Consider the following 24,225-nt stretch of genomic DNA (forward strand, 5'->3'; position numbering starts at 1 on the left):
TTAAAGCTTCACTGTTACTGGTGTTATTTGTATTTTGGGATTAGGAAATACTCACTGTTGCTCAGTGTCAGTGAAATGCAGGTCCAGCTTGAGCTGAAAATCCACTTCACTCAGGGCTTCTTCCACCTGCAAACAGAATGGAAGATGTGACTGCTCTCTATCACTATAGCACCTCCCAAGGACAATTACCAGATACATGAAAAACACCATTTATTAAATCTAGGGAAAAAAACACATCCTTATTATCACCTTATTATTGAACAAAATAAAACAACACAATTATACTAAAATAAAAGCATATTCATTTTGCATACTGTATCATTTTACAGCTTTCAGTTGCATTTGAATAGCACAGATTTCCAATAAATCTATAGGGATAGTATGCCTTTGAAGTATGTACAGCACCACAAACTTTTGTACAACTTACTTTTTTAATTATGTTAGTGTTCCAGTATCAGCCATATCTGTCAGACATGTATGCTTCAGTATCAAGAAAATATAAATGGCATTAATCGTGAAGATTGTAGGTAATTCCCATGAACTGCATACAGATTAGTGATTTAGACGCAAATAAGCAAAGCTCATCTTATTACTTATGTAATGTGATTACAAAGTAAGTTGACATAATAGATGTTGCAGTTTTTAAATCTAATAATATTTGGCAGGAAACACTGACTGCCGCTATATTGGCTTTAACATCAGTTTATCGTTCATATCTTTTCTGGTGGTCACTGATAGACAGGAGGATTTTACCCCAACACATAGGATGTTTACAAAAGTAAATGCTGGTTCAACAGCAAATGCTCTCCACACAAATGCAAGTGGTCAACCAGGTATTAAAAAGCATTTATTTCCAGGAGCAGTGTTAATTCTGTGACTAAGAATGATCTGAAAAGGTCAAGTGTCCAGTATTTATTCATTAAAAGACAGGGACACTTCTGAAACTGAAATTATAAATGTCAACTGCACACACTGATGCTTTTTGTTACAGATATTTCCTATGTTTCTATGCTATGGAAATCCTAGTCCTCTGTGATGCTGCTTGCTTCCATCTATCTGTTACAGCTGGTCCCAGATGAAGGTATGTAGTTTTAATAAATTACTATACTAAGAAGCCACTTGTATGCAGATGAAGTGGTAAGATTAAATAATACAATATTAAAAATGCACATATTGTAACTATAGACAACAATGGCAGGCTCACAAGATTAAAAAAAATAAGAAATTCTGTTTTTTGGGGTTTTTTTTTTGGCTAAATGCAAACAAATATGGGATTCTTCTCCTCTTCAGTCCAATTGAAAGATTTGAATCAGTTCAGCTTTTTGCTTTGTACAGAACCTATTCTGGTATATCAGGAATAAAATGCACAATTTACATTAAATCCAGAAAAAACACTGTTGAAATATTAGTCCTTTATTTTCACACTTGGCGCCCCATACAAGGAAGTCGCCATTTCGGCTCTGTTCACTGCAGATTCACTGACACTCACCACATCAAACATAATTTCTCCGGTTCTACAAGTTCTAGAGTGATTGTCAACGGCTCATTTGAACGATAAGAACTTCTAATAATTAGCTGTCATTTATGTATTTATTTAAAAATTTCTATCCTTTAAAGAAAAAAATATATATACACACATTTTTACAGAACTGCCTCTTTAGTCATAGTCACACCCCCCTTACTGACTCTCCCTGGCCCCCTTACTGACTCTCCGCTGCCCCCCTCTCCGCGGCCCCCTTACTGACTCTCCGCAGCCCCCTTACTGACTCTCCGCTGCCCCCTTACTGACTCTCCGCTGCCCCCTTACTGACTCTCCGCTGCCCCCTTACTGACTCTCCGCTGCCCCCTTACTGACTCTTCGCTGCCCCCTTACTGACTCTCCGCGGCCCCCCTCTCCGCTGCCCCCTTACTGACTCTCCGCGGCCCCCTTACTGACTCTCCGCTGCCCCCTTACTGACTCTCCGCTGCCCCCTTACTGACTCTCCGCTGCCCCCCTCTCCGCTGCCCCCTTACTGACTCTCCGCGGCCCCCTTACTGACTCTCCGCTGCCCCCTTACTGACTCTCCGCTGCCCCCTTACTGACTCTCCGCGGCCCCCCTCTCCGCGGCCCCCTTACTGACTCTCCGCGGCCCCCTTACTGACTCTCCGCTGCCCCCTTACTGACTCTCCGCGGCCCCCTTACTGACTCTCCGCTGCCCCCTTACTGACTCTCTGCTGCCCCCTTACTGACTCTCCGTGGCCCCCCTCTCCGCGGCCCCCTTACTGACTCTCCGCGGCCCCCCTCTCCGTGGCCCCCTTACTGACTCTCCACAGCCCCCTTACTGACTCTCCACAGCCCCCTTACTGACTCTCCGCGGCCCCCCTCTCCGCGGCCCCCATACTGACTCTCCGCGGCCCCCCTCTCCGTGGCCACCTTACTGACTCTCCGCGGCCCCCTTACTGACTCTCCGCGGCCCCCTTACTGACTCTCCGCGGCCCCCTTACTGACTCTCCGCGGACCCCTTACTGACTCTCCGCTGCCCCCTTACTGACTCTCCGCGGCCCCCTTACTGACTCTCCGTGGCCCCCTTACTGACTCTCCGCGGCCCCCTTACTGACTCTCCGCGGACCCCTTACTGACTCTCCGCAGCCCCTTTGCCACCACTGGTGTAGTGTATCTGAATATCACTCTGCTGTTTCGATTATTTATTGCTAGGTCTTATTACTGTGATGAAAAAGAAAAACATTGAGTAATTGAGTTAATTTCAATTGGGCTGCCAGATCTGTCTTGGAAAGTCCAGACTCATCACTGTTGCAGGGAAGCACCTCGCTGTCAAGGTTAATCAATTCATGTACTTTATGGTTTGGATAAGTAAGACACTTTGAGTGCATTTTGGAGTCATGCCCATAGAAGTACTTTTAACATAATTGATCAATAAAGTAGTTTTATAAATAAACGCTGCCACTTAAAAAAAATAAAATACTGATACATCAAAATAATGAATGAGTTTGGACTCAAATAAATTGCTGCTTGTACTTAAGGGATTTGACCTGAACCAAACAAAACAAACCAGTCATTAACAGTAATAAAAGTCCCATGCACCAACTTGCATCTTTGCTGGAATAGCCGCAGTTCACAAAGAGATTATTAGTCCTGAGTTTCCCAAACCAAAACCGAACCGAAACTGTAATTTGCATAACATTCCAAACCAAAGGATGCCGGCAAAACTAACCAAAACCGAAACCAATTTTTTTTGTGCAATGAAAAAGCGTTTACAGTTTCAGCACTAGACCAGAGGGCATTTACATGAGCTCATCATACACTTTGCTGCCTGTAGACGGTTCATATTAATATGGTAACATAAATCAAACGTTATCACAAGACTTTCCTGATTGATTGTGACAGCCCTCAGTTCAGTTTGCTGATGGCAGGTGCTAGGTTTACTGGCACTGCAGGCATGCGCACACACTCAGCCTGCGCACCCTCACTTAAATATTGTGATAAAAACAATGCACCCTAAGAAGTGAAAAGCTGAAGTTGGAAGTTTTTGAGTCTGTTGTGTCTCTTAAATTACTCTGTGTAGACCTAATAAATACAATGCTGAACTGACTAAAACAACCATATGCAATATGCAAAAGTACTTTTTTAAATTTCATTTGTCTGATTACTTTGTTGTTGCATTCTATCGCATATTGATTGAATTCAAATGCAAGGGCCTTATCCATAGTCATATGTATATATACAGTACGTATTTATGTACCGGTATGTATGTATGTCTGTATATATATATATATATATATATATATAAAATCACATGCGATGACATGATTTGCCACTTACAACCGACAGCGGCGACAATGGGGGTACCATTAAAATAATAAAAAAGTTGAACGTCTATTAATGCAAAATTGTATTATTTCTACATTGTGTCGAATTGCATAATTCAATATATTGGCCAGAGTGATGCAATAACACTGTATTTAGCATATTTGTCACAGATAATAAAAAAAGAAAGAATCGCAAACTGAATATGCTAATATGCATCTCCTCCCAAGGAAAGCTATAGCAGGTAATGTATTTCTTACCTTTTCTCCATCAAGGAGCAAGTGAACCCTGAAGTTCATGGGATCATTGACAACGATCTCTTCATTTCTGTACAGGATCTGGAATATCCTGCTGAACACTGTATTGTCATGAACACAGGCAGCAGCAGTGGAGCTGGAGTCCCCTGCAGATTCATCTGCTAAAGAAACAAACAGAAACAAAAGAGTTTCCACAGAGCACTGACAAAACCCTCCACTAAACAACGTGGCACAACAGCAGTCTTTGCGTGAGAGGTCAAGGACTGAATGGCAGCGGTTGTTCTGGTCAGATCAACAATTTTAGACTGATACAACATGCAGTACATTTATAATATAGTAGATTCAAGTATAAAAGCAGCTTTTTATCTATTTTATTTATAACCATCTGCATCTTTTAAAACGTTATTTTCTTTTATTTGGACCAGAATCGCTAACAAAAATATTTGTGTTACAGTATCTTTGTAGCTGTTCATACCAGTTACAAGGTTACAGGCATTCGTAGGTGAGGCTCTTATACAGTTTATTGAGCCTGCATCTTCAAGGAGGAAATGCTAAGTTTGTTCAAATTGGATCTGGAGGAAAACAAAGACAGCCTTAACTCGCAATAGAGTGGTTAAAGGGTTCCATCATGGGGGTTGTGGATCATGAGTGACATAATTACCTATACACAATGAAGATCCAGTAACCTTTTTATAAAACATTTCAGAAGTTTTCCGCAAATGTGACTGTGGCAATGCGCCCCGCCCCTGTGTGCATTTGTGTGTTATGTGTTGCGTGTTGCGTGTGTAAATGTTGGTGTATAGTCATTGGTACACAGGATATAAACGGGTCTGTGTTTCACGTGTATTTAAAAAGTGTAGATTTGTATTTAGGCACGAGGAGAGCACAAATCACTTCACGTGCTGGTTAAATGTAATATGTGAGCACGGGGTTGCACAGAATTAATTCACGTGCTGGGATTCAAGTGAATAATTAATTAGTAATTGAATCCCAGCACAACAGTATATATAGAGACACGTAGCATGCAGTCGGGGTTAGGTGTTCAGAGAGTGGAGAACGGGTGAGAGAGAGAAACACAGACCCGTTTATATCCTGTGTACCAATGACTATACACCAACATTTACACACGCAACACGCAACACATAACACACAAATGCACACAGGGGCGGGGCGCATTGCCACAGTGACACACATTTAAAACATTCTATTAGTTATTCACTTTACGGTCTGTAATCCTATGAGGAAGGGGCAGATCAATACAGAGCATCCAGGATTCCTTACCAATCCACAGCATCCATGATTTCCTTAACAACAGATTGCACATTGTATTATGGGTCCATCTTAAGACAAGTAGAAAGGAAAGGGAAGCCATACAGTAAAAAGTATCGTCAGTGGAAAAAAATGTAATTTAGACAGGGTGTCATTGTCACCACAGGCAAGACTGCTTGTGAGGTCTGAATATTTTGACTGAATATTTAGTAAAGTAATGGTATGTTGATGTTTTAAATTTCACAGTCGCGGTATAATGGTTAGTATCTACAGTAGGGCTGTGTTAGAAGATTCGAAGGTTCATTCGCTAGCCAGGAATTCGAAGATTGTTTTAAACCTTCGAAAGTTCATCAGACGGGTTCACGCACTGTAAGTTTTTTTGTTTTTTTCTGTTAACAGAAACCGTTTGAAAATGTGTAAATACTATAAATCACACATTAAATGTCATTCACATGCAAAATTCGATCTTTTGATTTGTGTAATGCATATTACGTAAACAAAAGTTGTCGTATTAAAATCCACTACCATTGTACCAAATCGTTACACGTAGCAGCTCTACATGGCGCCGCTGCCGTGTATGGAGCAGGGTATAGTATCCAAAGCACGGGGGCAGTACCTATAGTGGTTGTAGAGCTTCAGTAAAATATGTAGCCGCAGCCGTTGTGTGTGCTGATGCGCTAGGGAGGCAAAATAAGCTGATCCCTGGAGCCAGCATTACACTTCAGCCATCAACACCTGACAGAAGGATATCTACATCATCATATGGAAGGAAGCGCAGATGAATGGAGACACCTATGGATCACATTAGTTTACTGTAAAGCTACGTCTTAGTTGGTGCTTATCTTGGCGAGAGCCGAGTTCAAATCAGCATGAAGTTTAAACATCTACTTTCGTGTAATGGAAATCATGTACTGAATACCTTGTGTACAAGACAGAGTAAGAGAAGTGCTATGGTAGAATATGTTTGAAACATACAAAGTATACGATAACACAAATCATTTTAATTTCGTCCGCCCCTCCCCCCTCCAGCTCATGTTATCCAGAGGCAGAACTTTAATTTCTTCATTCTCTACACTTGACAAGTGTAAGTTCATATTATTATTGGCATTATTATTAATATTTTTAGTAGTAGTAAAATGATTTTATAATTAAAATTATAAAAACATGATTATTGTTCTATATAACGTATTTTTAAAATGCATGTGAATGTTTTATTCCATTTATATTGATTACCTGTAAAATAGGTTTTTCAATAAAATATAAACTAGTAGCGATGGTGACATCACTAGTAAATTATGCAAATTAGTACCATCAAAGGTTCGATCCTTGTTCTGAACCTTCGAAGTCAAAATGTACCCTTTGTTGCAGCCCTAATCTAGTGTAGTTGTTCATAACCAATGTGTTTGATACTTCACCAGATGACCTTTACCTCATAATGGCTGTTGTTAAAAATAAATAAATAAATAAAACAGGAATGTACAGCATGCTGAAATTTGGGCTGAACGAGTCTTGATAATCAAAACATATTTTGCTGCATTAAACTCAGTCGTAATATATAAAAAGATAGGTTACAGACCAATTGTTCATTAGACATCATCCTTCAAACAACAAATAAATATGTTGTTCATACTTTCAGGAAGTTCTCTAGAAATGTCTCTAGAATGTGTTGTAAATGGTAGAGTTAGCTTTAGTATAAGTGACATTGTTTGCATACATGTGTTCTCAACAGTGATAGAAATCTATTTCAATGTGATATTCAGACCACAATAATATACAGCACACAATGCAAAAAGGTCCCTGCATGAGAACATGTGACTGAATCTGAGATTTGGCATGTATGGTTTGTCTGCTGTTAATTTAATAAACATTAGTCTAATATGTGACCTTGTGCTGTGCTGCTCCTTCTCAAGGGCATCTTTTGCTACTAATTCAATAATGGATATAAGGAAGTGTGGCTTATTATTAGACAAACCAGTTTCAGTGGTCAAAAACAGAGGCATATTATTAGCTCATAATAATGTTCATAAAAAAATGATGACTAATTCCAGTGGGTCAATCCAGTACAAATATGTTAATTATTATTATTTTTAAGTGCATAATATTTTCTGTCTAACTACATATAAAAATAGCTGCTTCAGATAAATCCCCACATGTCTAGGTGAAGTACTTAGAATGCTATATATTTGCTCAGAAAAAGTCATAGGGGAAAGCATAGTGGGAGTCTGGAATTGTGGGAGTCTGGAACCAACTCCCCTGTAATGTTGAAGCTGACACCCTGGGATCCTTCAAGAAGCTGCTTGATGAGATTCTGGGATCAATAAGCTACTAACAGCCAAACGAGCAAGATGGGCCGAGTGGCCTCCTCTCGTTTGTAACCTTTCTTATGTCCTTATGTTATTATATGAATGGTTAAAACATTGAGTGTTAAGATCACTGAATGAATGAGCGGAATGTCAACCACATAGCGGTATACTGTCTGCTGCTTATTGTTCTGCTGTCATTCCTGAGATGACTCAAACTGACTTGCAGCACTCTGTATACATACACTATATATATTTATTTCCAAATGAGGCCATTCCCTTGGCCCTCATGGCACCAATGACCCAGTGACACCAAGTCAAAGGCATGTTAACTAATGATTTCAGCAAAGTATGGCGTTATCATACCTACTAGTTACAAAGCAAGTTATAAAGCATACATTCTGCTGTTGACTTATTTGCAGTGAGTGAAATACTGCATTCTTTACGAGATCACACAGAATCAACTGACAAAATAACCAGAAACTGACTTCAGTCATTGTAAACTACATCCCTTCACTACTACAATCTGGTCCTGATCAACAACATCAAGGACCTGGACATGTGATCTAGGAAAGGTAACTTAAAACAGAAGTGACACGTCTCACTGACTGTGTTTTAAATGCACCAGCCAAGCTGACAAAGGCACTGGCCACATGCTAAAACTGTGGTCTTGTAAAATGATAGGCGATAAGAGGCCAGTGCAGGATTCTGCTGTTCAACCCGTTCAAGATCCCTGAAAATAAAAACAATCATAAAAAAAACCCAGACCTCAGCCCTGCTAAACCACTCAGGTTACATTGCTTCCAATGTAAATACCTGAGGATCTGTAAATATTCCAAATGGATTATACACTTTCCGCTCGCTGGCAAAATTCCTACTCTCAGTGCTGGTTTCACCTGGAAAGGATGACTGTTTTGAGAAACATCAAAGGAAAGCATGCATACTGTAAAACATTGCACTACACTGATAATGATCATAATCATGATGGAAATTATACATGTGCCATGCCTTGCAATGTTTTGTACAAAGAAAACAGATATATATAATTACTGCGTACAACACTGTGGTTTACATATTTCTTTTTCTGCAAAACCATCAAAAAAGAAAACAAATGTCCCAACATTCAATAACATTTAAAATAATAATAATCACAGCAGCATAATTACATTTTAGATTAATTTTAAATTCAAAATATGTAATACTAATATACTACTATATTTTTATTGAAACTAAAGTGGCATGCATATATATACAGTGCCGTGAAAAAGTATTTGCTCCGTCTGATTTTCTGCATTTTTGCATATTTTTGATACTGAATGTTATCAGATCTTCAACCAAAACCTAATATTAGATAAAAGGGACCCTGAGTGAACAAATAACACAAAAATGTGATACATATTTCATTTATTTATTAAAGAAAGTTATGCAACACCCAATGCCCCAGTGGGAAAAAGTAATCGCCCCCTTAGACTCAATAACTGGTTACGCCACCTTTGGCAGCAATAACTGCAACCAAACGCTTCCTGTAGTTATTGATTAGTCTCTCACAGCGCCATGGAGGAATTTTGGCCCACTCCTCCATGCAGAACTGCTTCAACTCAGTAACATTTCTGGGTTTTCGAGCATGAACTGCTCGTTTCAGGTCCTGCCACAACATCTCAGTGGGGTTTAGGTCTGGACTTTGACTAGGCCATTCCAAAACTTTAAATTTCTTGTTCTTCAACCATTCTGATGTAGACTTGCTTGTGTGTTTCGGATCATTGTCTTGCTGCATGATCCAGCTGCGCATCAGCTTCAGCTCATGGACGGATGGCCTAACATTCTCCTGTAGAATTCTCTGATACAGAGCAGAATTCATGGTTCCTTCAATGATGGCAAGGTGTCCAGGTCCTGATGCAGCAAAGCATCCCCAAACCATGACACTACCACCACCATGCTTGACCGTTGGTATGAGGTTCTTACTGTGGAATGCAGTGTTTGGTTTTCGCTAGACATGACGGGGCCCATGTCGGCCAAAAAGTTCCACTTTTGACTTATCTGTCCATAGAAAATTGTTCCAGAACTCTTGAGGATCATCCAGGTGCTTTTTGGCAAACTTGAGACGAGCATTCATGTTCTTCTTAGTGAGCAATGGTTTCCACCTTGCTACTCTGCCATGAATCACATTTTTGCCCAGTGTCTTTCTGATGGTGGCCATGAAGACTGACCTTAGCCGAGGCGAGAGAGGCCTGCAGATCCCTGGATGTTGTTCTAGGGTTCTTTGTGACTTCCTGGACGATTTTACACCTTGCTCAAAGAGATTTTGGCAGGACGGCCACTCCTGGGAAGATTCACTACTGTCCCAAACTTTCTCCATTTGGACAATATGGCTCTGACTGTGGTTCGATGGAACCCCAGAGACTTAGAAATGGCTTTGTAACCCTTTCCAGACTGATAGGCATCAACAACGTTTTTCCGGAGGTCTTCAGGAATTTCTTTTGTTCGTGGCATGATGTGCCTCTAGAACCTGTGTGCTGACAACTTCACTCTGAAGTTGGTAAGGGCCAAAGTTAGTCAGATTTATATTGGGCAGGGCTGGCCCAAATCAGGCCTGGTTGTTAACCAAAGTACTCAAACAGCTGACCCTAATTATCCCTTTAATTGGGTTGAGTTAACTAGGGGGGGCAATAACTTTTTCACACCTGAAGATTGCATGTTTGATTACCTTGCACACCAAACAAATGAAAGACGCACCAAACTTTGGTGTCATTTTTTCTCTCAGACTCCCTCTATATACTACTACAACCCACAAAAAAGTCTGACCAAATACAATGTGAAAAATGTGCAAAAATGCAGAAAATCAGACAGGGGGCAAATACTTTTTCACGGCACTGTATAGTGTAACACAGCCTCACGGCTGAAGTTCGTTTTGCTTTTTTAACACCAGGGGAATTAAAATTGGACGTACTAAAAGGCTCATAGCTGTATTGCAACACATGGTAGTTTATATAAACAACAATTATATCTGGTTAATATTTCAGTCTTGGGACCTCTGTGAGACATATGTGAGACTGCTGTGCAACATTCTCCTGTCTGCACATTTGTTTGTCAGGTAGCCTGAGGCCCAGAGGCACCGGATTAGGCTCAAACTTTCTGCTAATTCACATTCTCAGGGTTTTACTCAACTGGCAAGGCAGCGGGGGTACTGTAGGTGGGCTGAGATCTGCAGTTATAAAATTCATGTTCTTTAACTGTATTTGTATTCTGAGCACTGACATACATATTTGGGTTGTGTCTTATGCAAAATCTGTTTACGACTGTAATTAATAAAAGATTTGAGCTGTTTTTTTTTTTTTTTGATAAAGTATTTTCTACAAATACAACAGTCACCACTAATAAAAACGTTTTTTTAGCTGGGATCAGGCCAGATATATTCATCTGGATTCAGATATTAAAGGGGTTATACTTTTGGTTATCATTTTATTTATGACACACATGGCTTAACACCTTCTTCAGAAGGTTAAACACTGGTTTACAGTAATCTCAAATGAAGATGGATGCCAAACATCACAGAAAACAAAGAGCTTCTTTGTATTTTATTAGGTCTGTGCCATCACAGTTGGCAAGCATTTGCTTGTTTAAATTGTGTTAACTGTCTGTTATACTAAAACAGCGCCAGCAGAAACACAGAGCTTACAAAGAAGTGCAGATAAAGTCAGGTCAAAAGAATCTGTTTTGGCAAAGGTGTTTGTTTTCATTGTTAGTTTTTTTAATGTTTTACCTTGTACCGTTTTTTGCTGTATACAGTATGTACATTATGAGCTCATCCTTGAGGAAACCTGGCTGAAATAGGAGAATTAACTAGTTCCCTATTGTTCTCACCAGATGAGCACTTCCTCTTATAAGGATGCAGTTGGGAGAAATAACTCCAGTGTTTTCCACTTATCAAACTAGCAAGCTCCTCTGGGCAGAACAAGACGGAGGATGCGTGTACAGTATGTTACACTGAACAGACATTGTTTACCCCTATAGCAGAGAATGACCTCTGCAAATATCACACTTTCTGTGTTATGAAGGGACAAGTAATATTATTTAGCCTTACCTGTAATGTGATTTACCCTTACCTGTAATGTTATTTACGATTATTATTATTATTATTATTATTATTATTATTATTATTATTATTATTATTATTATTTATTTCTTAGCAGACACCCTTACCCAGGGCGACTTACAATTGTTACAAGATATCACATTATTTGTACATACATTATTTTTTACACGTTATTTTTACATACAATTACCCATTTATACACTTGGGTTTTTACTGGAGCAATCTAGGTAAAGTACCTTGCTCAAGGGTACAGCAGCAGTGTCCCCCATTTGGGATTGAACCCACGACCCTCCGGTCAAGAGTCCAGAGCCCTAACCACTACTCCACACTGCTGCCCCTGTAATGTTATTTACCCTTACCTGTGATGTTATTTACCCTTACCTGTAATGTTATTTACCATTACGTGTGATGTTATTTACCATTACCTGTGATGTCATTTACCCTTACCTGTGATGTTATTTACCCTTACCTGTGATGTTATTTACCCTTACCTGTGATGTCATTTACCCTTACCTGTGATGTTATTTACCCTTACCTGTGATGTTATTTACCCTTACCTGTGATGTCATTTACCCTTACCTGTGATGTTATTTACCCTTACCTGTGATGTCATTTACCCTTACCTGTGATGTCATTTACCCTTACCTGTGATGTCATTTACCCTTACCTGTGATGTTATTTACCCTTACCTGTGATGTTATTTACCCTTACCTGTGATGTCATTTACCCTTACCTGTGATGTCATTTACCCTTACCTGTGATGTTATTTACCATTACCTGTGATGTTATTTACCCTTACCTGTGATGTCATTTACCCTTACCTGTGATGTTATTTACCCTTACCTGTGATGTTATTTACCCTTACCTGTGATGTCATTTACCCTTACCTGTGGTTGTTGATGTTGTTGCTATCAGTCGGTGTGGAATACGAGATGATATTTTCAAAGCAGCTCTCACCTGGTAGTACCTATGGAAATAAAGTATAATACCATCACATATTTAGAGCTTCCAATATGCTTTCCTGACAGTCCTTGCAATGCATATAGGTAATCACTTTTCAAATATTTTTTTTTCTAGATGCATGCAAAAGAAAAATTCAATTAAGACCAATTTAATACCAGCATTGTATAGCCTACTTTTGTTATAGTACTATTGGCAGGTGAATTCATTAAAAAAATAAATTAAAAAAAATAGCACTGGAGATTATGGAATCATTGTGCAGACCAGAAAACACAAACGGTTTTAAATTGAATCACAACAAATCTGTCAAGGCCACAGTGAGGAAATATATTTCTCATTGAATAATATGAAAACCCTACACCAACCCATCTCTGTAATACTGTATATATTCTTTATACACTGAAAATATTCAGACTGAAATATGTATTTATAAAAATTATTTATTACATTGTTGCAGTTCTGATGTGCTTTTTTAATTTAAAAAGAAAATGGATTTAGCTACTTCAAGGTTTCCTTTTTATTGAACTACAAGAGCAGACACTTGCTTTGCCAGGAGGGACTATAATTTATCCACAACCAAGAGAAGAAAACAAAGCTGTGATCACACATTGTCATCACGTTGGCTGGATGCTACAATGCAGTGCTAACAAGGAATTCATCGCTACCCTTACAAAGTATATGCAACTTTTTGTTCTTTAAATCACAACGTGTTTCCTCATTTTGATGACATTGTGTTTATACTCCAGTACTTGCAGGTTTCTGACATTATCGATACAGCATGAAAGTTAAAAGTTCTCATTAAACAGTTGTATAGTAGTATAGTAGTGACTTAGTACTGGCATTAACTCAGTCACACAATATGCAGCATTACTTTCTATAGATCTGCATAAAAGATGTTGCAGTCAATATGAAAACTATACATCTTTATCACTGTTTAATCAGAAGATTCAATGAAGGTGGATCTGCTGCCTGTTGTAACTGGTGCTGGAAGCCCACCAGGTCTTTAACTGCTCTGGCTTGAGAGCCATGGCTGGTTTGTACAGCAGCTAAGAGCCGGTGCTGAATCTTCTGTCTGTATTATTGGTTCGCCTCGCCTCGCCTCGCCCTGTCGATCTCTCCTGAGTCTGCGTAGGACCCTTCCACATGCCATGCTGGTTCACAGCTCTATCACTCAGTAAAGAAAGCCCTATCGCTGTCTCGGTCAGCTGGTTTGTACAGCAGCTAAGAGCCGGTACTGAATCCTCTGCCTGTATTATTGGTTCGCCTCGCCTCGCCTCGCCCTGTTGATTTCTCCTGAGTCTGCGTAGGACCCTTCCACACACCATGCTGGTTCACAGCTCTGTCAGCTCTGCCACTGTCTCGGTCAGCTGAAACTTTTATTGTGTATACATCTGCAGTGTAATATAGTCCCAAATTTAATTGTATTTAATTTATTGTTCACTTATTAAAAATAAATTGCACATGTCCGTGTATTGTGAATTTCTGCATCAAAAGTGGCATCTCACTAGAAACTAGAGGACTGAACACATCCTGATGATGGGTGGAGTTTCAAATGACACCGAGGAAGTAAAGGGAAAGGCTGCCATAGATGCTGAAGCAGAATCTGCAGGTGAGTTTGTGTCTTTGTTATATGCAAGGCACATATATTCAAGACCATTTTCATTCTTTTGGACCTCAAAAGATGTTTTTGTTAGTTGTAAGTTGAAGACCAAACCAGACTTTACGCACCACTCCGACCGTGGTGTCAGGGGACAGTGCCTCAGTTTCCCGCAGACGCTTCAAATCCAGGCCTGTAATTCGGGGGGTGGTGTCTGGCCTTGTCTTCACCTGCTTTTCTAAAAGTTTTCATGACTGACAAGAATACGTTCTTGTTGGTTTTAAACTCGCTGTCAGCAGAGATGTTAAAACTTCTACTGTTAAAACATATGTTCAGTCCAGCTCAGTGTTACAAAACTGGAGACTGAATACCGGTCCTGAGTTGAACTTCTTGCACTGGCATAAAATTCCCTTATGTTGTTGAGATTTTTTTTACTTATTTCCTTAAAATGAATGTCCATATTTTTTTCTTTAAACCAGTCTTTAAGTACCTTAACAGCCCATGCTGAAGTGTTTTTTCAATCTTTGTTTTCTTCTATTTCATTCCGCTGTTCCTCATCTGCTGTTATGTGTCTGCTCTTAACAGTTGCTGGTGCTCTTATTTTATTTGTATTTGTTTTTCAGGTGGTCTGCTGTCTTCACTCAGAAAGTTGGTGTTGTACCAATTATCTGGAGTTTCATCCCCAAATATATTAAAGGAAATAGGTGGAATGTCACTCATTATTGGCAGTGGTTCTTTAACTAATAACAAATAAAATGGCAGTTTGTCATGCATTTGCAGTAATTCTGAGTGGTCTGTCTTTCTGTTCAATGTCAGGATCACAACTGCTTGTATGATGAGAGGTGATTATATAATAATAATATCTTTATTTTTATATAGCACCTTTCATGGTGGACCACCACCACAAAGCGCTTTACAGAGGTAGGCTGTGAACTGTGCATTATATGCAGAGTCACTTACATGGACTATTTGGTTGCTGGTCCCACCTGTTAAGGAGAGAAGAAGAAACCACCGACAGGTGGCAGGATCAGCAGGTGGACCGTGACAAAGCCCCCCCCCCCATCGTCAAGGGGACCGCCTGCATTGAGATGGAAGTTGGGGAGGCAAAGAGTAGAAAAACACCTGGGATTGCAACAGCAACGCCAAGGTGTGTTTACCTGAGAGATTTATATAGGAATAATCTAATGGGCAATTAGAAAGAGAGACAGCAATCATTCAATAATCCCTCCCCCGAATATCAGCCTAAGCTTCCAATGCATACTAAAGCTATTTAATTACTATACACAAATTGGTCTTTATAAAATACAAAGATGTGTGTGTGTGTATATATTTTTTAAATCACTTTATGCTACATTTATTCTCTAAACCTACATATCAAAATATCCACTAAAGGGGATTAGTTATACAAGGGTTAACAAGGTTTAGGGTTTCGTTTAGAAAATCAAATTTGAATAAAGCTAGCATTTCAGTGAAGCACAAACCAGATGCCTGTTCTTAATCATCAGCTGAGGCATCTTTACTGCAGATACAGTTTGGTTTTGCATTCTCTTGTTTTTTTAACATTCTAGATCACCTCCCTGATTTCATCATTTAGATAATCCAGCACAGTTTACAATTTTCTTTTTTCTTTGTTTATCCTTTTTTTAAAATCAGGATTTTTTCAAATACTTTTAAAATGTATTTATTTAGTGTGCCCTCCCTTTTTTCTCCCCAATTTCAAATGTACAGGTATGTCCCCTGACCCCAGCAATCCCCACAGCCGCTCAGGAAGGGTGTTCTCCGGTCTCCAATCTCGTTGAATTGTTTTTTTATGAACCTGTTTTTAGTGCAACAATATCACATGAATGAGCGTTTAAAGCTATGGATTATCATTCTGACTTTACTGTCAGTTTTCATTATAGCTCCCTCTTCGTCAACTGCAGTATTGATTTAACCAAATAGAACTCTCTGCTTCTGCACAAACAAGTATGGTGGTAGCCATGGAAACCATTTTAATATTGCTGGACTGAACCGTAAGTCATGAGCCAAAAAAATGTTTTGGCATTAAAAAGATATCACAGGTAAGAACATTTTCTGTTTCTATGGAACATGGAGAAAAATACTGCGTCCTTAAAAATGTATCAATCTGATTTTCTGCGTGAACCTTTTTTAATGCACTTTTATTATTGTTAAATGGGTCAATATAAATCACCCAAGCTTTATTATCACAAAATAGAGTGGGTGTGCTTAGTTAGGTACCACCACTTTATAGAATTGGTATAGACATCTCCTGACAGTTTATAAAACAACAACAACAAAAAAGTTCACAGAGCTGGTAAACTATGCTTCTATAGAACAGTGCTGCATGTGTGGCCTGAAAGTGGAGAATTAGTAAATGTAGCCCATATACTGTATTCAGAGTTTCTAACTAATTGGGGTTTAAGACAATATTCATTTTAGATATGCATCTTTTAAAAGCAGTTTTATTCTAATTTGAACGTGTCTGTTGGGAGCATTCAGGATAGTGATTCACCTTACAGAAGGACGTCTGCAAAGATAAGAATATAACACACAACACTGTATCTATTTTAACTCCATTCATTAGCCATTACTCGTGATTTTCCTCTCTGTATGCTTTCAGAAAACAAAGCAAGGTCTTGTCCACTGAGATCACATGTAAGCATGCACGTGTCTGGATTGATTGGAACGCTCTGGCTGCAAGGAAGGGATTTGCACAGTTGGCATGCTATGTGAATACTGTGTGCCTTGAAACACATGTTTGGAAAGGACCTGTTTGAATCATATAACACGAAGCACGCTGTGGAAGCACAGTACTTCTACCCATACTTACTGACTCTGGAACACACAATGGAAGAAGAGACAGCCAGCACTATAACGTAACAAACATGATACATGCTGACAGAGTTCCATCACAGAGCATAAGAAAATCATAGTAAATCACACTGCTTAAGTATATCATAACCAGACCTGAACCAAACCCTTACTTTCTGAACCCTAAAAGAAAAAGAAAGTCATGTGACACAAAAACAACCCACATCTGATCCCCCATTTGCCATTTAAAAACAAAACCTGAACTTGGTCAGAATGTAATATACAATATAAAAACACTGATCAACAAGCCAAAACAACATTTGGGGAATGGATGAAAGCATGTTTTTTAACTTAGATGGTTGGTGCACCTTTTTATAATTAATTATTAATTTGTCATTTTAAAGAATGAAATGTTGATGACATGTTTGCAACTATGTTTGAGATAATATATATATATATATATATATATATATATATATATATACAGACGTGCTCAAATTTGTTGGTACCCCTCCACAAAAATGAAGAATGCACAATTTTCTCTGAAATAACTTGAAACTGACAAAAGTAATCGGCATCCGCCATTGTTTATTCCATATTTAATAGAAATCAGACTTTGCTTTTGATTTTTTATTCAACATAATATTGTAAATAAGAAAACAAATGAAAATGGCATGGACAAAAAAGATGGGACCGCTAACCTAATATTTTGTTGCACAACCTTTAGAGGCAATCACTGCAATCAAACGTTTTCTGTAGCTCTCAATTGGACTTCTGCACCTGATAACAGGTAGTTTGACCCACTCTTCCTGAGCAAACTGCTCCAGCTGTCTCAGGTTTGATGGGTGCCTTTCTTCAGACTGCAAGTTTCAGCTCTTTCCATAGATGTTCGATAGGATTCAGATCAGGACTCATAGAAGGCCACTTCAGAATAGTCCAATGTTTTGTTCTTATCCATTCTTGGGTGCTTTTAGCTGTGTGTTTTGGGTCATTATCCTGTTGGAGGACCCATGACCTGTGACTGAGACAGAGCTTTCTGACACTGGGCAGTACGTTTCGCTCCAGAATGCCTTGATAGTCTTGAGATTTCATTGTGCCCTGCACAGATTCAAGGCATCCTGTGCCAGGCGCAGCAAAGCAGCCCCAAAACATAACCGAGCCTCCTCCATGTTTCACTGTAGGTATGGTGTTCTTTTCTTTGAAAGCTTCATTTTTTTGTCTGTGAACATAGAGCTGATGTGACTTGCCAAAAAGCTCCAGTTTTGACTCATCTGTCCAAAGGACATTCTCCCAGAAGGATTGTGGCTTGTTAATATGCATTTTAGCAAATTCCAGTCTGGCTTTTTTATGTTTTTCTTTCAAAAGTGGAGTCCTCCTGGGTCTTCTTCCATGGAGCCCACTTTCGCTCAAAAAGCGACAGATGGTGCGATCAGAAACTGACGTACCTTCACCTTGGAGTTCAGCTTGTATCTCTTTGGCAGTTATCCTTGGTTCTTTTTCTACCATTCGTACTATCCTTCTGTTCACTCTGGGGTCGATTTTCCTCTTGCGGCCACGCCCAGGGAGGTTGGCTACAGTTCCATGGACCTTAAACTTCTTAATAATATTTGCAACTGTTGTCACAGGAACATCAAGCTGCTTGGAGATGGTCTTGTAGCCTTGACCTTTACCATGCTTGTCTATTATTTTCTTTCTGATCTCCTCAGACAACTCTCTCCTTTGCTTTCTCTGGTCCATGTTCAGGGTGGTGTACACAATGATACCAAACAGCACAGTGACTACTTTTCTCCATTTAAATAGGCTGAATGACTGATTACAAGATTGGAGACATGTGTGATACTAATTAAAGAAACTAATTAGTTTGAAATATCACTATAATCCAATTATTTATTATCTTTTCTAAGGGGTACCAACAAATGTGTCCAGGCCATTTTAGAATATCTTTGTAGAATAAGCAATAATTCATCTCTTTTCACAGCTTCTTTGCTTTATTCTATGACATACCAAAGGCATGCAAGTATACGTGATAAAATAGCTTTTAAATTCATCACTTTTCAGGAGGAATGAAGCATTATTTCAATGAGCTGTAAGGGTACCAACAAATTTGAGCACGTCTGTGTATATATATATATATAATTTATACAATTTTTTTGCTGAAGGGCTTTTGCCTGAAACACCCTGAAAATAAAAAAAGATTTAATTTAAAAAAATTTTGTGTACATTTTTAAAAAAAAACAAATTCTTCCATATGCCTTCAATATTGTAAACTGCAGTTTATATATATATATATATATATATATATATATATATGTATATATATAAGATTTCCATTACACGAGAGTAGATGTTAAAACTTCATGCTGATTTGAACTCGGCTCTCGCCAAGATAAGCACCAACTAAGACGTAGCTTTACAGTAAACTAATGTGATCCATATGTGTCTCCATCCATTTACGTTTCCTTCCATATGATGATGTAGATATCCTTCTGTCTGGTGTTAATGGCTGAAGTGTAATGCTGGCTCCAGGGATCAGCTTATTTTGCCTCCCTGGCGCATCAGCACACACAACGGCTGCGATGCTGGCTCCGGGGATCAACCACAGTGCGGCCTCCCCAGCGCATCAGCATGACAACCGTCTGGATTGAGCTAAGTAGGGTACATCTCTGGGGTTTTCAAGTGGGCACCTTCCATCCTCAGTGTTTCGTCGACTAGCCCACGACACCTCAAGAGGGCTCGACGGTGATTCTGGCGTCCCAGCATCACCCCTCTCCGTCCCCCACTCAACTCAGCCCAGCTTACTTACCTGTACATCAGCGTTTCTTTCTTTCTATTGTGCTTGAGATCCCCAGCCAGAATCTTTCCGTCTCAACCACAACCAGTTGCTGCTCCTCTCTGCTGCTTCAGATAAGTTCTTCACTGTGCGACGCAACTCTTGGCCACTGAATCCGACGTCTCTGAGAAACCGGGTTGTAGAGTGTGCCACAAATCCTCGACAACCCACTTCCACTGGGTAAACCCGAACTCTCCATCCTCGCTGTTCCGCTTCAGTGGCTAGTTGAGCATACCGCAGTTTCTTCCTCTCATACGCCTCATCTACAGCATCCTCCCATGGCACTGTTAACTCTACCAGGTGAACAAGGCGTGCTGATCCAGACCACAAGACAATATCTGGTCGAAGGTTAGTGGTGGCAATCTCAGGTGGAAAAATAAATCTGCCAGCATTTTCCAGTCTCTAGCAGCTTCCAGTTGTCCTGGGCGAGGATTGGTTTTAACACCTTTTCTTGGTGGTTGCTCTCCTGGGCGGAGGAATGTTGTCTTTTGTGTGTAATGTTTTGATGGAACAGGTGACAACTTATTGGTCATGTTACGCTTGTCTTCCAATGCTAAGGCCAAACATCGCAGCACCTGGTCATGGCGCCAAGTAAACCGTCCTTGGCTAAGAGCCACCTTACATCCTGTCAAAATGTGCCTTAATGTTGCAGGTGATGAACACAAAGGACATGAGGGATCCTCTCCTACCCAGAGATTTAGGTTCTGTGGTGATGGGAGAACATCATATGTTGACCTGATGAGGAAACTGATCCTGCTCTGTTCCATTGACCATAGGTCTTGCCAGCCAATCTTGCGTTGTTCCACACTCTCCCATCTCATCCATTCTCCCTGCTTAGCCTGGGAAATGGCCTTTATACACCTCATCCTCTCCTCCTGCTTTTGCACCTCGTTGACTACCAGCTTCCTCCTTTGAGCTGGGGCTGCCTTGTGCCATGTAGGAGGAGCTGAACTGAAACCAAGACCCCCTCTTCCATGCTGAACTTGCCCCATGATATTACCAATTCGAAGGGCAGCCTTTACATCTTCCACAGCTTTCTTTGCCGTCCACTTTCTTCCAGTTTTCAACACAGGTGCTGCCTCCCTTACGCATTTATCGCGTGACTCTGCTAATGTCATTTCCAGTCTGACCTTGGCGCACATAAACTCCTCGGTTAGAGCAGAGACTGGTAGCTGCAGTATTCCTTTACCATAAAGTCCCACTCTGCTGAGGCAGCGTGGAACTCCCAACCATTTCCTGATGTATGAACTGATTAATGCTTCCAGCTTCTCTACTGTTGTCAAAGAAACCTCGTACACAGTCAGTGGCCACAGCAACCTCGGCAGTAGACCAAACTGAAAGCACCAGAGTTTTAGTTTACCTGGTAGAGCGCAGCTGTCTATGCTCTTCAACCCTTCCACTGCTTGTTGTCTAACTTCTCCCACACAAACTGTGTCCTTTAGATCCCCGTCGTACCATCTCCCAAGACTCTTCACTGGCTTCTCAGACACTGTTGGTATTGCCTCACCATTAATGAAGAATGTTTTATCTACTACTTTGCCTTTAATTATAGAGATGCTCCTTGATTTAGTGGGCTTGAATTGCATTCGTGCCCATTCAATGTTATTGGTTAATTTGCCCAATAATCGATTAGTGCAGGCTACTGTTGTAGTCATGGTTGTCATGTCATCCATGTATGCTCAAATTGGTGGTAGTCGCATTCCAGAAGCCAAGCACTCTCCTCCTACTACCCATTTTGATGCCCTAATGATTACTTCCATTGCCATGGTAAAAGCCAGTGGAGAAATGGTGCATCCTGCCATTATTCCAACCTCTAGGCATTGCCATGTAGTGCTGAATTCTGAAGTTGAAAAACTGAATTGCAAATCTCCAAAATAGGCTTTCACTAAATTTGTTATTGTCATCGGTACACTGAAAAAATCTAATGCTGCCCAAAGTAGTTCATGTGGCACTGAACCATATGCATTAGCCAAATCCAGGAATGTCACATGGAGCTCCTTCCTCTCCTTTTTAGCTGATTGAATTTGTTGCCAGATCACATTGATGTGTTCTAAGCAACCTGGGAAACCTGGAATGCCCGCTTTTTGTATTGAAGTGTCAATGAAGCAGTTCTTTAATAGGTAAGCTGACAATCTCTGAGCGATAATGCTGAAGAAAATCTTGCCTTCTATGTTTAATAGGGAAATGGGACGAAACTGACTGATGCTTGTAGAATCTTTTTCTTTAGGTATAAAGACTCCACCTGCTCGGCGCCATGCTCTTGGTACAACCTGTTTTTCCCATGCCACTTTCATCAATTTCCACAGAATTCGTAGAACTCCTGAAGCACTCTTGTACACTCTGTACGGAACTCCATTAGGCCCTGGAGATGATGAAGCCCTTGCTTTTTTCACAGCTTGCTCTATTTCTTTCCACTTAGGTGCACAGTCCTCCATTTGGTATTCTGGTGGATTGATAGGTGGGATGTCTGACGGAATTGAAATAGGCTCCTGCCTTTTTGAATCTGTATGTGTTTCCTCCAAATATCTCTCCAGCTCAACCTTAGATGCTTTTAGTGTGCCATTCTTCTCACTGGTGAATAACTTCTTTACAAATTTGAATGGGTCTTTATAAAAGTTAGCTCTCGCACGCTCCTCCTTTTTGTAGCGTTTCCGTAGGTGCTCAGCTCTGCGCAATGTTGCAAGCTTATCTTTTATGACCCTTTGTAAGAGAGTGAGTCCCTCCTTCTGACTTTGTTCTGCTCTTCTCCATTGGTTCCTCAGCTGTCTCCTTTCTCTAACTAAGCGTTCAATCTCCTGCTGCCGTCTAGACTTTCCAGGAATAGTTTGTACTTTTTCCTTCCTTTTTTCAACTCCAAACCTCTCACTTCCATATGCGTAGATGATGTCCCCAAATTTATCCAGCTTCTTTTCAACTGTTCCACTTAATCTTTCCAATGCAACGCAGAGATCTGTGTTTACTGTGTCCCATGCAGTTTTCTCACAAGCTCTTGGCCATTTAACTCCAGGCTTGTGCCCGTTGAGGTTCTTTTCTCTCTTATGCTGGTTAGTCTGACCGGGTTCACAAGGATCATGAGGTTCATCACTAACTGTGTCCATGCAAGTCCTCCTCACATCTATGACAGGGGTGCTGATATCCTGCGAACTGTGGTTTGCTTCCTGTCGCTGGATTTCATTCGACTGACTTGACTGACTTCGTAAGAAGTACTGATCAATGCGAGGCCCTTGTCCCTTCTCCCTCAAGCATTTCATTCTCCCTTGATGAATCTTCAAACCCCTGACCGTTGTCGCCTTGCTCCAGCCGCAGACACAAACCTGGAGTTCCATGTCTTTGTTAACTGCAGATCTTGAACTAGTCTTTTGTGAAGTACTCTCCATACTCATATCCGTTTCCGTTCCTAAGTCGTTAACCGTGTTGTCCAACGTTGAGTCATCTTCCGCCCCCGCTCTCGCAGACTCTAGGGGTATTTTTCTCTTTAATTTCTTAGAAGCCTTGGGCGGGTGTCTCCAGCATCCTGTAAACACAGAGCTGGATACTGCCGACAAGGGTAGCTAACCCTTACCAGCCCCAATGGGGTCTCTTTCCTCCTGTCAGCTGTCTCTCCAGGCTGTCACAAGGTATTTCCCTTGTTATATATATATATATATATATATATATATATATATATATATATATTTTAACCCAGTGGCTAGAAGGTTAGGCTGGAATCAGAATAAAAGCGCTTGGAGGCTGAAAGTGGTCTTCAAAGCAGGACTGGCTGTTTATTACTTACAGGTTTGAAACAAACAAGAAAACAAAAAAACCACAGCACCTCACAGGGCACAAAAGAAAAGGCCTAGCTCTGCACAGAGCACTAACTAAACACAGGCTTTCCTAAACTACGGCTGGAACGGATAAGCCGCTTATCCAACAAACAAAAAACAGTTACCAAACCGTAACTAAACACAGGGTTAATTTCTGTAGTAAGGGATTATATTCCTTTTCACAGACCATGTAAAATTAACTTGCCTTTAGTCTTCCACACTCTCTCACTCACGATCACCGAGCACTGACAAAGAGACAGCTTATATCTCTGCCTGATTTAGCTTAATTGGAGACACCTTGACTTCAGCTGCTCCTACTAATTAGCTAGTTAAGCATTTGAGAGAGAACTGGCTCCTGATCCTCTAGTGGACATTCTGCACATAACCCTTTCTTTTTTAAAAAGTTTTAAGATCAGGAGCTTTCTGGGAACAGTGCCCTCTTCATTCTCAAGCTGATATATCTATTTTCCAACACAATTCCACACACCCTATTACAATAT

General features: G+C 40.2%; 1 protein-coding gene across 1 annotated transcript in view; it reads right to left on the reverse strand.

Moving 5' to 3' along the window:
• LOC117435408 (protein FAM135B-like) overlaps positions 1 to 24,225 on the reverse strand; it is a 96,340-nt gene that overhangs the window by 49,005 nt on the left and 23,110 nt on the right. The window contains exons 3-5 of the mRNA XM_034058530.3: positions 12,612 to 12,691; positions 4,066 to 4,223; positions 56 to 126 (exon numbers count right to left, since the gene is read on the reverse strand). Of these exons, the coding sequence (XP_033914421.2) occupies positions 56 to 126; positions 4,066 to 4,223; positions 12,612 to 12,691 (309 nt within the window). The remainder of the gene's footprint in view (positions 1 to 55; positions 127 to 4,065; positions 4,224 to 12,611; positions 12,692 to 24,225) is intronic.

This window comes from Acipenser ruthenus, chromosome 3 (assembly GCF_902713425.1).
Source record: "Acipenser ruthenus chromosome 3, fAciRut3.2 maternal haplotype, whole genome shotgun sequence".
Classification (NCBI taxonomy): Eukaryota; Metazoa; Chordata; class Actinopteri; order Acipenseriformes; family Acipenseridae; genus Acipenser; species Acipenser ruthenus.